The 13,110-nt window shown below is 38.9% G+C and overlaps 1 protein-coding gene across 4 annotated transcripts in view; it reads right to left on the bottom strand.

Moving 5' to 3' along the window:
• MYO6 (myosin VI) overlaps positions 1 to 13,110 on the bottom strand; it is a 99,184-nt gene that overhangs the window by 67,572 nt on the left and 18,502 nt on the right. For all 4 annotated transcript variants that reach the window (XR_006180853.1, XM_042881120.1, XM_042881098.1 and 1 more), the window contains exon 2: positions 5,351 to 5,489. Coding sequence is in view for 3 of the 4 variants with exons in the window: in XM_042881120.1 (XP_042737054.1) it covers positions 5,351 to 5,467 (117 nt within the window). In the remaining variant the exon portion in view is untranslated. The remainder of the gene's footprint in view (positions 1 to 5,350; positions 5,490 to 13,110) is intronic.

Below are 13,110 nucleotides of genomic sequence, written 5' to 3'. Positions count from 1 at the left end.
GTAGGAATTCAATTATACTTCTTGTATTAATAGCTTGCTTGAGCCACCTAGGAATGAACAAAAACCCTGCTGTACCAATTAAACACAACAGCCGCCATGCTGCTACAGGCCTCTTCCCTGTGGAAATGCAGATAAGAGGTCTAGTTTACTCTCTACTCTTTTAAAAGACAACCAACCAGATCAAAAAGCATGATCCTAATAAATGAGAAATTTGCTTGTTTAACTTTGTATCCAGCAAAACAGTATCATGAGAAGCATCTCACATGGAAATTCAGGAAAAATCCAGCAATTAGCTCATCTTTGCTTCATTAAAAAAGATACAATATCTGTGATCTTGTAACTTAGACCATGACAAACATCTGCACGTTCCAGCTCTCTCTGAAGAGGCACAGATTAATAACATCACTGAGCAAAACTCATTTCTGCCAGCAGAAAAATATCTGCTCTGCAATATCCCTTCCCTACAAAGTTATTGCGCTGTATGCAAATTATAGTCATAATAATTTATATTTTGCCATTTCCTTATTTGGATTGAAAAAAAAAATGCATAAAATGCTTCTGTAAGGGAAAGGAAGCTGCATCATGACTTTGGAACACTTGGATGCCTATCAGAACACCTTCTTTCAGAGCATGGTGAAGCTGTGGTGGATCTGAATGTCACCCATCTCAGCAGTTTGGTTCTAGCGGAGCAGAGAGCTCTTCCCTCCCTCTCAAAGTACTGCAGTTAGAATACATTACCATCATTTTTTCTGCAAGTTTGCTGACAATAAAGGTGTTCCTCACTGGGTATAGATCTATTTGAACACAACAATTTCCCACATACTGAGTTCACAGAATCACAGAATTGTAGGGGTTGGAAGGGACCTCTAGAGATCATCCAGTCGAACCCCCCTGCCAAAGCAGGCTCCCTAGACCAGGTTGCACAAGTAGGAGTCCAGGTAGGGCTTGAACATCTCCAGAGAAGGAGACTGCACAATCTCTCATTCATTTCACCCATTTTGAATGAAATAGCAGAAAAGATTAAGAAAGCTTGACTGGCTTCACAAAAATCTAACTTCACTTGTTCTTGTCTGAGGATGTTTAACCACTACTAAGGACAGTTATTTATTTTTTTTTAAAGGAGAAAACATGATATCCAGCTATTCTGTAACACTTCACAAATCTTTGATACTCCAACATTTGACAGATCTCAACCCAGATACACCACATCTATCTCAGAAGAAGGAAGAGCTTTTTCAATCTCAGCTTTCTGATCAAAGATAAATCTCAATTAGAAATTAAGGAGAATTCATACTGACTGCCCTCCTTCATTGTTTCACAAAATGGGAATTTTGAAATACTTGCTAGAAATTGCATCATTAGATATGCTGCAGAGACAGCTTGTGACAAACCAGATGCCCTTCCCCAAGCCCTTCCTGTCTTATCTAATTTAGTACAATATAACATCTAAATATTTAATGAATGTCAAAACTAATAAGCAATATAAAGACAATTGTTCTCCTGCTGGATTTTTTTTTAGTTCAGAATAGTTTAAACTATGTGAACCAAGAATTTTATTCCTGTCATGATTGCTCCAATGCTTTACGTTCAAGGTGATTACTTCTTGTGTAGATAAGTACATTATTTAAAGATGTAAAGCTCTAAATATTGCTAAATGCCATTAAAATCTGACCTATTAAACAGAAAAATAGGTAAGCTATCATACAACTGTCATTTAAAAAAATATATATATTCATTGTTGTTCTGTACTTTGAAATAAATTGGCTTTTAGAGGAAAATGTTTCAGGTCAAAGACAATTTAAAACATAGTTTAGGACAAACTTTCTAAAAATTGAGAGGATATTATTCTTATGAAGTGGTCTCAGAAGGCAAAGCAGATGATTTGTGGGTTTTTGTGTAGGCTTTTTTTTCCTTTTTGTAATGAGGCAGCCCTTGAAATCCAATGGCAATCTTAACAATTTTTCCAGAAACTAGATGAGTGAAAAAAGATATCTTTCCGTTCAAGCAGGATCTTCTTTCTGCCATGTAATCCAATACATGTAACCATGTCTTCCTTTATACCTTCCAGATACAGACAGGGAGACATCCCTGCTCTCAGCTGCATTTCACAGAACAACTTAAAGCAACACCATTCATATGGTGGATAAGAGTCTGCTTTATTTGCTCATGCAAGCTGCACTCACTGCTAAAATAATGCCTTTGCTTGAAAACACTGAACTTTGGACATTCTGATCCTTACTTTCAGAGCACATTTATTCATTTATACTTAACCTGGTAAAATGCCTTTCTGGTTATTCAGAGCATACTAGGATAGGGGCCCCACAAAGCCTTGCAGAACCCTTCAGAGACTTTCTCAAAAGACATCAGGTGGCTCTCGGGTGAACCCAACAGGGATGTAAGCTGGGGTCTGCAGCAATAGGCGCCTCCCCAGCAATGCCAGAAACTCATTACTACAGTTCCATGTGGGTCCTAGAAAGGCCTCTCAAGGTGCCAGCCCCTCTGAGGCATCTCTCTAATCACTTAATTCAGATTTGCTACCTCTAGGAAAATATTAAATTCCTTGTTTGGCCATTACACTCAGATCTGCCTTTGCCCTGTTACAGCACCAAGCAATACAACAGAAGCTATTTTCAACAGATCCTAAGGTCAGGATTTCTGATAAGTTTGAAAGTACATTCTGAGTACAAAATGTGTAAATGCAGCATCAGCCAAGTGTAACAACAGGCCGTCTTTCCACCGCCTCCCTCCTGGCACCCCAACATGGGACAGCAGGCAGGAGGCAGGCTCCCAGCTGGATGGGAACTCACTCATTCACAAACCACTCTCTAGATTCCCTCTTTTCTTTCCAGTTTTTTCAGCCCTGAAAGCCCACGATCTAGCTTTGGAGAGCAACTCCCATCACATAGCTCATGCACCCTCTCTTCAGATAACAAGCTCTCAACCATGTGCAACTCTGCTCTCAACTCTTACACAACACAGTCTTGCTTATTCCGATCCCCATCTCTCTTTAGACGCCTTGGCAGGGATAAGTAAATACTGTTGCTAGCTCTACATGAGCTGTGGTATCTAGAAATGCTATTGCTGGTTCATAAGTAAATCAGCATGTTTGCCAGCTACCTCCACCAGTCTGGGCTGGGCTTCACAACACAAAGCAGTCTGTGGCCACACATGCCCTAGGTTCTCCTTCCTGCTGCTGCTTGCTGCCATCCTGGAAATTTTCCACTTCTCGGCTGCTCAGGCGGATCCCCTCTCTGACCTAGTTTGCTGTGTTACACAGCTCCACTGACATGGCTGAGGGTGCCACTGCAACGCCATGGCTTGCTGCGGGCAGGGGAGGGAGAGAAGGCTTTAGGACAGCAGGAAAATGCTGCCTCATAGCATTTATTGCAGTTATTAATTTAATTAACCATTAATGGTATAAAAGGCAACAATCAAGAAAAGCATACATGCACGTTTCCATTTCAGTCAGTTATCCTGAGTGAGGTACCAGCTTCTCCAGAGAATACGTATGACATGTTAATGACCCAGATTAAAAAATAATAATAAGCTACACTGCCCGGGTATGTTTACATGATCGGGTTACTCATCTCCTCCCTGTAATTATCGCAGGCAGTTCTGGAGCTGCTGGATCACTCCTTACTGAAGAGCACTTTTGAGCTGTCATTTTGAGTAAACAAAGCTGATAAGCGTGGGTACAAATGCTGACTGCATTTGTGCATTGGCCCCAATGCACAAAAGCAGTGTCTTCTCCAAAAGACAAAAGCAGTCAGAAACATTTCACTATAAAAGGAAATTGATGTCACTTTGGAAAGACTGAGAAGGTAATCAAGATAATGCTTTGCTCCACCACTGTGAATATAAGCGTGGTACTCAGAACTATAGGACTATAATCTCCACTGAATTTAAATGCCTAATTGTGAAATGTTTGGTCCCTTACATGAATGAACACACATTGTTCATTGTGAACCATGAAGGTAAAATGTCTGTATTTTAGAATCCATTTTAAGAAAATAATAATAATAATAATAATAATAATAATAATAATAAAGAAGGAAAAAAGGAAGGAGACAAAAGGGCGCTCCCAAGACAGCACACATATTAGAAATAAAAAGAGATTCAAGACTCTCTTTATCAACTGTTTTTGTTTTCAATATGTGAACTTTTGCTCACATCAGAACCTTCTGGGGATATAAACAGAAACAGGGCTAGGGGTCAACATCATTTAAATCAGTAAAAGCCTACTTAATCACAGCTTTGGAATATTTAATATGCTCTTATCTGAATAATTTTGCTTTTTCCCAGACCGAAGAATGCACCAAACATACAGACCTTATCTCACACACAGATATCCGATGTCACACTTTTTACTTCTGAGGAAAGAAAAATCTACTTCCTGTAAAATATATATATACATTTTTTAAGAAAATCCAAAAACATTCCTCTCAAAGGAAGAACTGCTGCATAACTTTTTGATCTATGACAAAGCCCTCTCTATTACTGAAGATGTGGGGAAAAAAGTTACCAAAAAAATTGCCTTTCCATACCTGCAGTTACAAAACAGACCAAATTGTTAGAAACAGCATGCATTACATACTGAAAGACCAAATTACAACTTCTAAAACAATGTATAACCTTATTTCAGCTAGTAAAAACAGGGATGCTGGCCATCTGAATTAGGATAATTAACAGTAACAAGGCACTTCCTGTAAAAACTGACATTTAATTACAGTGTACTGAATCTGAAAGATGTCATGATAAATGATGCAGCTTGAACATATTAATTAGGACTTCATTTTAGAAATTGTATTTCTTTTGCCTTTAATTTAAAGTAGCAATTCCATAAGACCTTTGATTGACATTATGTTACACTTCACAGCACTCAAGGTAAGAGGATTCATCACTCAATCTTTAGCAATGTAACAGAAAATTGCCTAGTCTAAGACAGAGCTTAGCACACTCCTGCAGGATTCTCTCTATATATATCTACCAGAAAAGTGAGAAGTTAATCTCAACAACACATTCCCAACCAGTTTCAAATTTAGAATCATCAAGTACACAGTACTGAATCAAAATAACCATGGGGATTCAGTCTCCCCATCCTTCTTAAGCACATACACACGTTCAGGTAATTGACAGAAAGCATGCACTTGTTATCAGTGGGATATTTCATTTGCCCTGCAAGATAAAGCAGAATGAAGTTCCTTAGCCAAGCACAGCAGAACAGAAAACCTTTTCCCCATGCATTCAGGCTGCATGTAATGGTGGATGTTGGAAAAGATTTGGCCCACAGGTTAAGACATATATATATACCTAAGTTTTTTCTCTGTTCTTTCACTTATCAGACACTTACCTTGCCTTTCTGATTCAAAGGTTCAATAGTTAAGTAGTCAGTACCAATGTCCACAATCATGCCCATCTGAAACCCATCAGTTGGGTGTGGAGCCCAAACGGGCTTCCCGTCCTCCATTGTGGGAACTATCCAGTATTTCCTGTAACAAAAGAAAAAAAAAGTTGTATACAAATCTAGTTAGATATCAGGATTTAGTACACAGACATTAGTTTACAATATTTATTTCTGTTACCCAGCATGGAAGCAGCCAGACAACAGAATGGAGCAAGCATGTCAAGACACATTCTTCCAGGCCTTTTCCATCCTGTGATACTTTACTCATAGAGGACTCACTTTAGCTTGTGTAAGAAGATGATTCAAGGACTGAAGAATTTTCTGGGTGGTCCACAGCCTACTACTAACTGCAGCTACTACTAACAAGTTATGAACAAAAAAGGAAGCTCAGCTCAGTGAAGTATGAAGTACCGGACAGATTCAAAGCTAAGTCTACACTGTAAGTGTGTAACTTTATAGATATGTATACACACAGACACAAATGTAATGAATCATACAACTAAGAGAGGCTTGTCTTTACCTGACTTGGGGTGCAAATACCTTAATTTCTGTCAAGGGCACACGTCCAGGTACGAGCTGAGCAGCAATGCAGTCCTTTCTCATTTGAAACAAATGAACTTCTAACACAGCTGGGCATACGGCTCTTAAATAACCCTTTTATGTATTTCTTACAAATATATTGATTTTTCATACTACTCATTTGAGATACTAACATCCAACACAGCAACACCAAAACTCTCCCTGTTAAGGAACTTTGACCTTATTTTCTATAAAAATACGGTGTGAAAATAGTTTTAGATTATGTGGAATCTACAATACACAAGCGAAATAGATATTAAGGCCAAGACATTCAAACCTCAGGCTCCTCAAGTTATGCAGCTAAATAAGTTCCCAGTTAAAAGAAGTATTTGATTGCATGCAAATCTCATTGAACTAACCAGGAAAGCTGCCAGCATTGGCACAATCTGAATGGCTAATGGTGCCATTTTAAATATGCTGAATGAGTTCTTTTTTTTTGAAACCTACTTTAGAGTCCTTACCCTAATGAGAATAGGGATTCCTCACAGCTTGAAAGGCTCACTCCTCCTGGCTTTCTCTAATTTCTCCTCCAAAACTGATTCACTTACCAAAGTGACACGTTTTAGGGATCCCAAAACTTGTAAAAACATTTGCCACATCACTAAGGTGGAACTTGCCCCTCCCAGCAAGAATCAAACGAGCCCGCAAGCCAGAAAGAGAACACTGACAGCAAAGTCATATGCTAGGAAACAAGTCCCATGTTCGTCTTTTCCTCACATCTGAACAAAAAAGGAGCTTCAAAACATCTCACAGTGGGTGCAGATCCCCCTGATCAAAGCAGTGGCAAGGAGAAAGGTCATTGTCCCCCCAAGGAAGTTTTACAAGCACAAGCCAGAAAGGACATTCTCATCTCACTGAGAATGTGTCAGGACATGCTTCACATGACCTGCTTTTTGCTGCCTCCAAGGAATTTAAAAAGGTCTGAAGAGACAGCAAAGCCTTCCTGAGATTGCTTTGGGAATGCTGCTGGTCTTAACATCTTCATTGTCAATGCATAAGGCAACCTGTCATTACCTTCAAGGTTAAATAACAGAAGATTTAAAGTAATTCTAAAGCAAAGACTTTGGAATGCAAAGTCAATTTTATTTTTTTTTAAATCAAGTAACGTTCATAAGAGACTTTGAAAAAAATGGTTGTAGCATACTTCATTTAAAGTAAATATCTCTTTTATGTTTAAATATACTCAACTAATCAGTTAATTTTTCCCCCTAGCACGCGGTTCTGGATGTGTAAAGATAATGAGGATTTTAACACATGAAAGTTTATAGCATATTCCAATCGCACAGCTCATGCTATTTAAAATAATTTATGTAACACAGGAAGCCTTACAGTTTATTTTCCCCTGTGGTTGGAGCACTTCAACTTCTCTTAACTGCTTACAAAGTTTATGTGCTAAAACACTGAGCATCGCATTCGCTTCTATTACTTCCAGCCTCTTGCCACATGCCATGAACTCTGCATACCAGGACCATCGTTAGCATGCTGCCAGCAACATGGGATACATCCTGTAAAACAACATCTGCAAACACTCACAGTTGGCTGCTGGCCATATTCTCTTTACTGTAGGATACTGTAAATCCGACCCAAGCTACATCACTGCTCTGTGGGTTATTTCTTCCAGCCAGATCTGACCTCTGATCACTGCCACAATGGGTGCAGCTGCTAAACATCTGAGTTTATTTCTGGATATAACCAGGCCTTCACAAGCCTATCATCTCCTTTTAAAATCCCACTTCAACTGGCACTTCAGCCATAGGTCACACACCACTAAAAACAAGGCTCTCCTCTGCATTCAGTGTATGGCCAACTCTCCAGACATAACAACCTTGCAAAAGGAAAAAAAATCAACAGTACAGCCAAAATTTCTGCTTCAACATGAATCCAGTCCTTCTAGTTGGCATCTGGAGGCTTCTGCTTTGTTCACCTACAGAGACTTCTGCATTCTTCCACAGTCTGAAGTCTATTTCATGCTTTATTAACGAATTATGACATGGTAATGTCGTGAGCTAAAAAATCCTCTTGAAGGACAGAGCAATGAGTGAATTCAGTCACCAGAATGCAAAATGCGCATTTGAGAAAAACTAATTGAGGTTTTGCAAGCATGTAAGAATCCACTGATTGCATCAAAATTAAATGTAGTAGTTATTCATGAGATAGCTAATTACTTTTAAGAAATACAGTCTTCTGCCTGAGAAGCATCACAAAACCAGTGACTGTAACATTCTGCACTCAGCACTGCTGAGTATCTCTATTAGCTGGGACTCTGACAGGCTTCTGGCAGCACAACAAGATCAGCTGCTGAAACCTATCAGGCTGTACCTGCTCTACTATCTACCTTCCCATCTGATGCAGATGCCCCTGCCCTTGGGACTGATGCATGAAGTCTGTTCTGGAACCAGCTCTTGCACAGCCAGTTTTCAGCTCAGCATTCTGAGATAAGCTGAAACACAGAAGTACAAGTTCAACTACCTGAGACAAGTTTTTTAGGAAAAGGCAACAGCATTTTATTGAAAGAAAAATGAAAATGAAAGAAAATGCTTTATTGATTAAAACACACAGATCAGAGAATGCAAACTAATAGCAGCATTTCTGCTAATCACAGCAGGTTGAACACCTTAGAAATGCAGACCCAGTTCTTACATTTCACTGCCTAGTGCTTGCAGTTTCTCACAAGCAAGTGCCTTCACTTAATTTTCTCTGACACACTTTTGTAGCTGTACTTGCATTGAATTTACCATTAGCATAAGAAATACCTACTCTGCTGTTGTCTTTATTACTCAAAACATTTTTTAAAAGAAAGCCAATACTTTAAAGCAGAATAGAAATATAGTTTTATTTTCTCTGTAGTAAATGGGACATTTCACAGAAAAATCCTGGATCTCAGCAAAGAAAGCACAAAATTCTCTGCATCACTGGAGCATTCACAGATCTCTTCCCACTATCTTATCAGAAATGATTATAAAGTAGTTCTGAAATCAGAAGGTGAAATAGCAAGTGAACCCGAAATATATCCTGGAAGAACAAATGCTATGGAGTAGAAGAGGCGATGTGATACAGCCTACAGACCTGTACAGTCTGTACTACACCATCTCACTCTCCTGTTTCTGAATTTCTGCTCTAGTCAGGTTAGCACAGCTCCATTCCTTGCTTTGCTTCCTTCCTGTCCACCTTGAGAAACACCAGTCTTTGTTACAAGAGGTCCTGAGTAAGAACCAGAGCTTCGCAAAAACACACATCCATTTCATCTGCAAATATTTTAAATGGCTGCTGCACAAAGAAAAGTTCTTAAGAGCAGCCAGATTTACAAACTAATAAGAAATTTCCTTCACAGGAACACAATATTTTTCATGTTTACCACTATTCAGAAAATACAGTATTACTTGCACTGTGCTGCATACAAGAAACAATTCACATTTAAAAAAAAAAAAATGTATTTGTACAATGTTTTTTCAAATGTGCCACATCTAATCAATTTCCATTTTTGTATCTACATGCAACTTTCACAGAGCTAAAATGTAAGCCATAAAGTCAAGATGAAATAATTAAGAATTATCATTAAAAGCTATCATAGAAAGCATATCTAGTATATGCTTTAACTGAACTGATTTCAAAGGTCTAAATGCTGTTTAGCCATTATTTACTAAGTGACAAGAACCTCTGCACAATTAAGAAAGAAAAAAAAAAAAGAATAAAGACCTATACAGCACAAGAAAATCAACCAAATAACATCTCAAATTTACAAAGCCTACCTAAAGGTGTGGGGATAAGAAGCCCAGTGGAAAACCTCTTATTCTGAAGAAAGAATTGGCTTACTGGAGAAAGCTTCGTTGCAGGTTCTGCTAACTGGGTTTGCTGGCTTTTTTGGAAATGCACTCCTCACCAGACAATGTCAGCACCAAAGAGCTTTGTGGCAATCAATATACAAAAGGAAGAATGAATTCTGTATGACACTAAGTTTATAAAACTCCAAGCTTTTGGTCTTTTGACTATGATATTGAGAAACTAAGATTGATTCACATGAGGATAAACATCTGCTGATTTCCTCTGTGATTCTTGTATTTCTGTCAGCTTTTCAAGCTACCCATCTGTTAAGAATACCGCTCCTACTTCAGTTTTTACTAACAACATACATTGGCTTCTATCCCAAATCTCATTAATTAAAATAAACCAAAGTGGAACTGCATGATAGATCAAAAAAAAAAAAAAAAAGTACATAGAATCTACAGGAGTATTCAGTCAATTCAGCGAGTAGTCAACTCACAGCAAGTAACAGCAACAAATAGAAGTAACAAAACCCAAAACATAATGTCAACTTTAAGTAACACTAAAAACGCAGTCAAAAATAAAGCTGAAGTCAAAATTAAAGGAAGAACTCTGGACACCACTTCAGAAGCCTTCCTAAATGGTGGGGGGAAACAGTGAAACTGAACTAGAAACCAAGGCAGCAAAACAAGCTGAAGATGGGCAGCTCAAACCACACTCCTGAAGGCTGCAAAAATCAGCCTGGGTTAAACTAGGAGAAGGGCACAGAGTGGCAGTGGGGAGACATTGGGAAGTTCAAGACAGGTTTCATCATTCAGATGAAGATCTCAAAGTAAAATCAAGCCATATCACAACAAAGTAGAAGGATCATGAGAGCAGAGAGGCACACACTTGCAGGTCTACCAGTAGCAGCTAGTGAATCTAAGCATGAACTCAGCAGTTTGTGTTGCTCTGGCTGACGCACAATGCTGCTGGACTGCTAGGCCTGAACTCACCAGCACACCCAGCCAGTAGCCAAAGGCAGGGAACATCAACCTCTCCCACCAGCACTGGAACAGTTTATGCCCTCCCACAAAACCTCTTTCCAAGAGTACATGCAAGAAAGAAATTATTATTTTTTCAAGAAAGAGGTTCTCTCTTGGCTGAGGAAGTTTAGATTCCCTTCCAGTTGGTCACTTCCCAACCTCCCGCACCCAGCAATCCCCACCTCCCCAGTGGTTCAGTGATTACCTGCACTCCTTACCCATTACACTCTGATGTTAGGCTTTAGCTCATTTTCAGGTGACCCACTGCAAGAACTCGCTTGTTCAGTCTCCTTTGAGAGCACATGCCCATCAGTTTTTACCTCAGCTTTTACCAAGCTGATCCAGAAAGAAGCTGAGCTAGATTGAATCCCAGTAATTCACACGAAGATAAGCCCAACAAATTCAATTCACAAGGAAGTCATAGGCATATTTCCAGACACAGATTTACAAACAAACAAACAACAACAAACAACAACTTTTGATTGCTTTTGAATTTTTGGTAATTTGCCAATTCTTCTTATGTTTTTGGTTTGTTTGTTTGTTTTTTTCAGAAAAATACTTGAAGTAGATACACTACAACAACCAGGGATACTACTGTATGTTTCATCCTTCTAGATGAGTCATCCTCAGACCTTGAACTTCAATTAACTCTACAATTTCAACAGAGAAAGTCAAGGCTGAAATGTAACCTTAGTCCATGTTGTACTAATAGCAATGTTGTTCTCCTTGGCTGCACTGGAGAACAATTTAGAAACCCCTCCGGGGCTGTGGGGAGTGGGTGACCTGTCACACACCAGCACACAGCTCTCACTCTTCACTGCACCCACTTGTCTTGTCAAGCTTTGAACTCCAGGTCTCCAAGCCTCTCTCTGCAGTGGAATTTAATGCAAAACACAATAAATAAGTAAATTGGAAGAAAAGAAAAACGGCAACCCAAACTGTTTTATCAGTCTGATAAATGCTTATACATATGCTTATGTATGTAAATAACAACCAAACAAGACATCTAATTGCATTATAATGTGGGTTGTTTTTTACTTTTTATCTTTTTAAGTCCAGCAGTAGGAGAACATTACCACTACCTTCAGGTATATACCAGAGTGAAAAATGGAAACACAGAGACAGTTTTAACCTTCTTTTTCATTTCTCCATATCAGCTTGTACATCCTATGAAAAGCATGGGCGTAACTTATAGGTGCTGTAGAGAGACAATCTCAGAGATGTCACTGATAAAATATTTGGGAATATGAGACTAAAGGCATTCTCTTAATATAAATGAGTGTAAAAGCAATCTAAGACAGTCTTACCAAGGCCAAAGCTACCCAGAGAAAGTAAAACAGAACAAAACAGAACATTTTGTCAGTAAGTCCATCAGGTCTGGGGAGCATATCAGTATAACGGGCCATTTACAACGAGGCAAGAACATGAAACAGTAATTTCAGTGAAAGACAGTTTACTATTTATCTAGCTCAATTTAAAAAAAAAATATATGGAATGTATGCTTGAAGAATAAAATCCATCTGAAATAACTTTTAATTCTTGTACTGATCTAGAAGAGCTAGAAAAGCTTTTCAAAGAAGCCACAGTGCAATAAGGACTTAGGCATCTGAGCAGCAACAGATCACACAAAATCTGTTGTTGGTACCAACAGGAATTTGGCAGCACTAAGAACTGCAGACCAGAACAATTTCCACATTCTGACCACATCCTGACCATAGCTGAACTTTGATTTTTGGCAATATATTCATTTTCTTCAAGGGCTTCCCTAAACCTTGACAGAGTGCCGTGCAGATTATGGTCCCCAAACCACAGCTAATCTTGGATCAGGTTTTGCCACAGTGCAAGACAAATGTACTCCTCCTAGCCAGACCATTTATCTTACTGTGGGCTCAGAGTCTCTGGGCCTTGCAGCAGATGGCCAATGCAGCTCCACTGTTCGCTGCTTTTACAGAGAGCAAACACTAAGAAATCTAGTTCTTATTCAGAAAATGGTTAGAGAGGCTGATGTAGAAGTCCAAGAGTATTGTATTGATTTTAAAATCTCAAATCAGAACACTACTTCCAATCACTTAACAGCAACACCACAAAAAAAAATGCCTCCCTGCTCAGAAGATTCTGTTCAAGTCAACACTGACCAAAAACTACCAAGCAGCATTATCACAGAAATCGAGATCAGTTTTCTGTTTCAGTGTTACAAAATTCATAAAAGGGACCAGGTTTGGTCAAACTCATCTTTTAGAAGGAACCTGTGGTAGCAATAAGGCTATGGCTGCAGGCACTACAGTACAAGCACTGCCTCTTTAGAGTCAGAAGAGTTATCCCTAAGGCTGGGTATTGTAC

Source organism: Lagopus leucura, unplaced genomic scaffold (assembly GCF_019238085.1).
Source record: "Lagopus leucura isolate 7727_CA_CO unplaced genomic scaffold, USGS_WTPT01 Super-Scaffold_73, whole genome shotgun sequence".
Lineage (NCBI taxonomy): Eukaryota > Metazoa > Chordata > Aves > Galliformes > Phasianidae > Lagopus > Lagopus leucura.
Note: the sequence above shows the minus strand (reverse complement) of the source record. Positions and strands in the feature narration are given on the sequence as shown.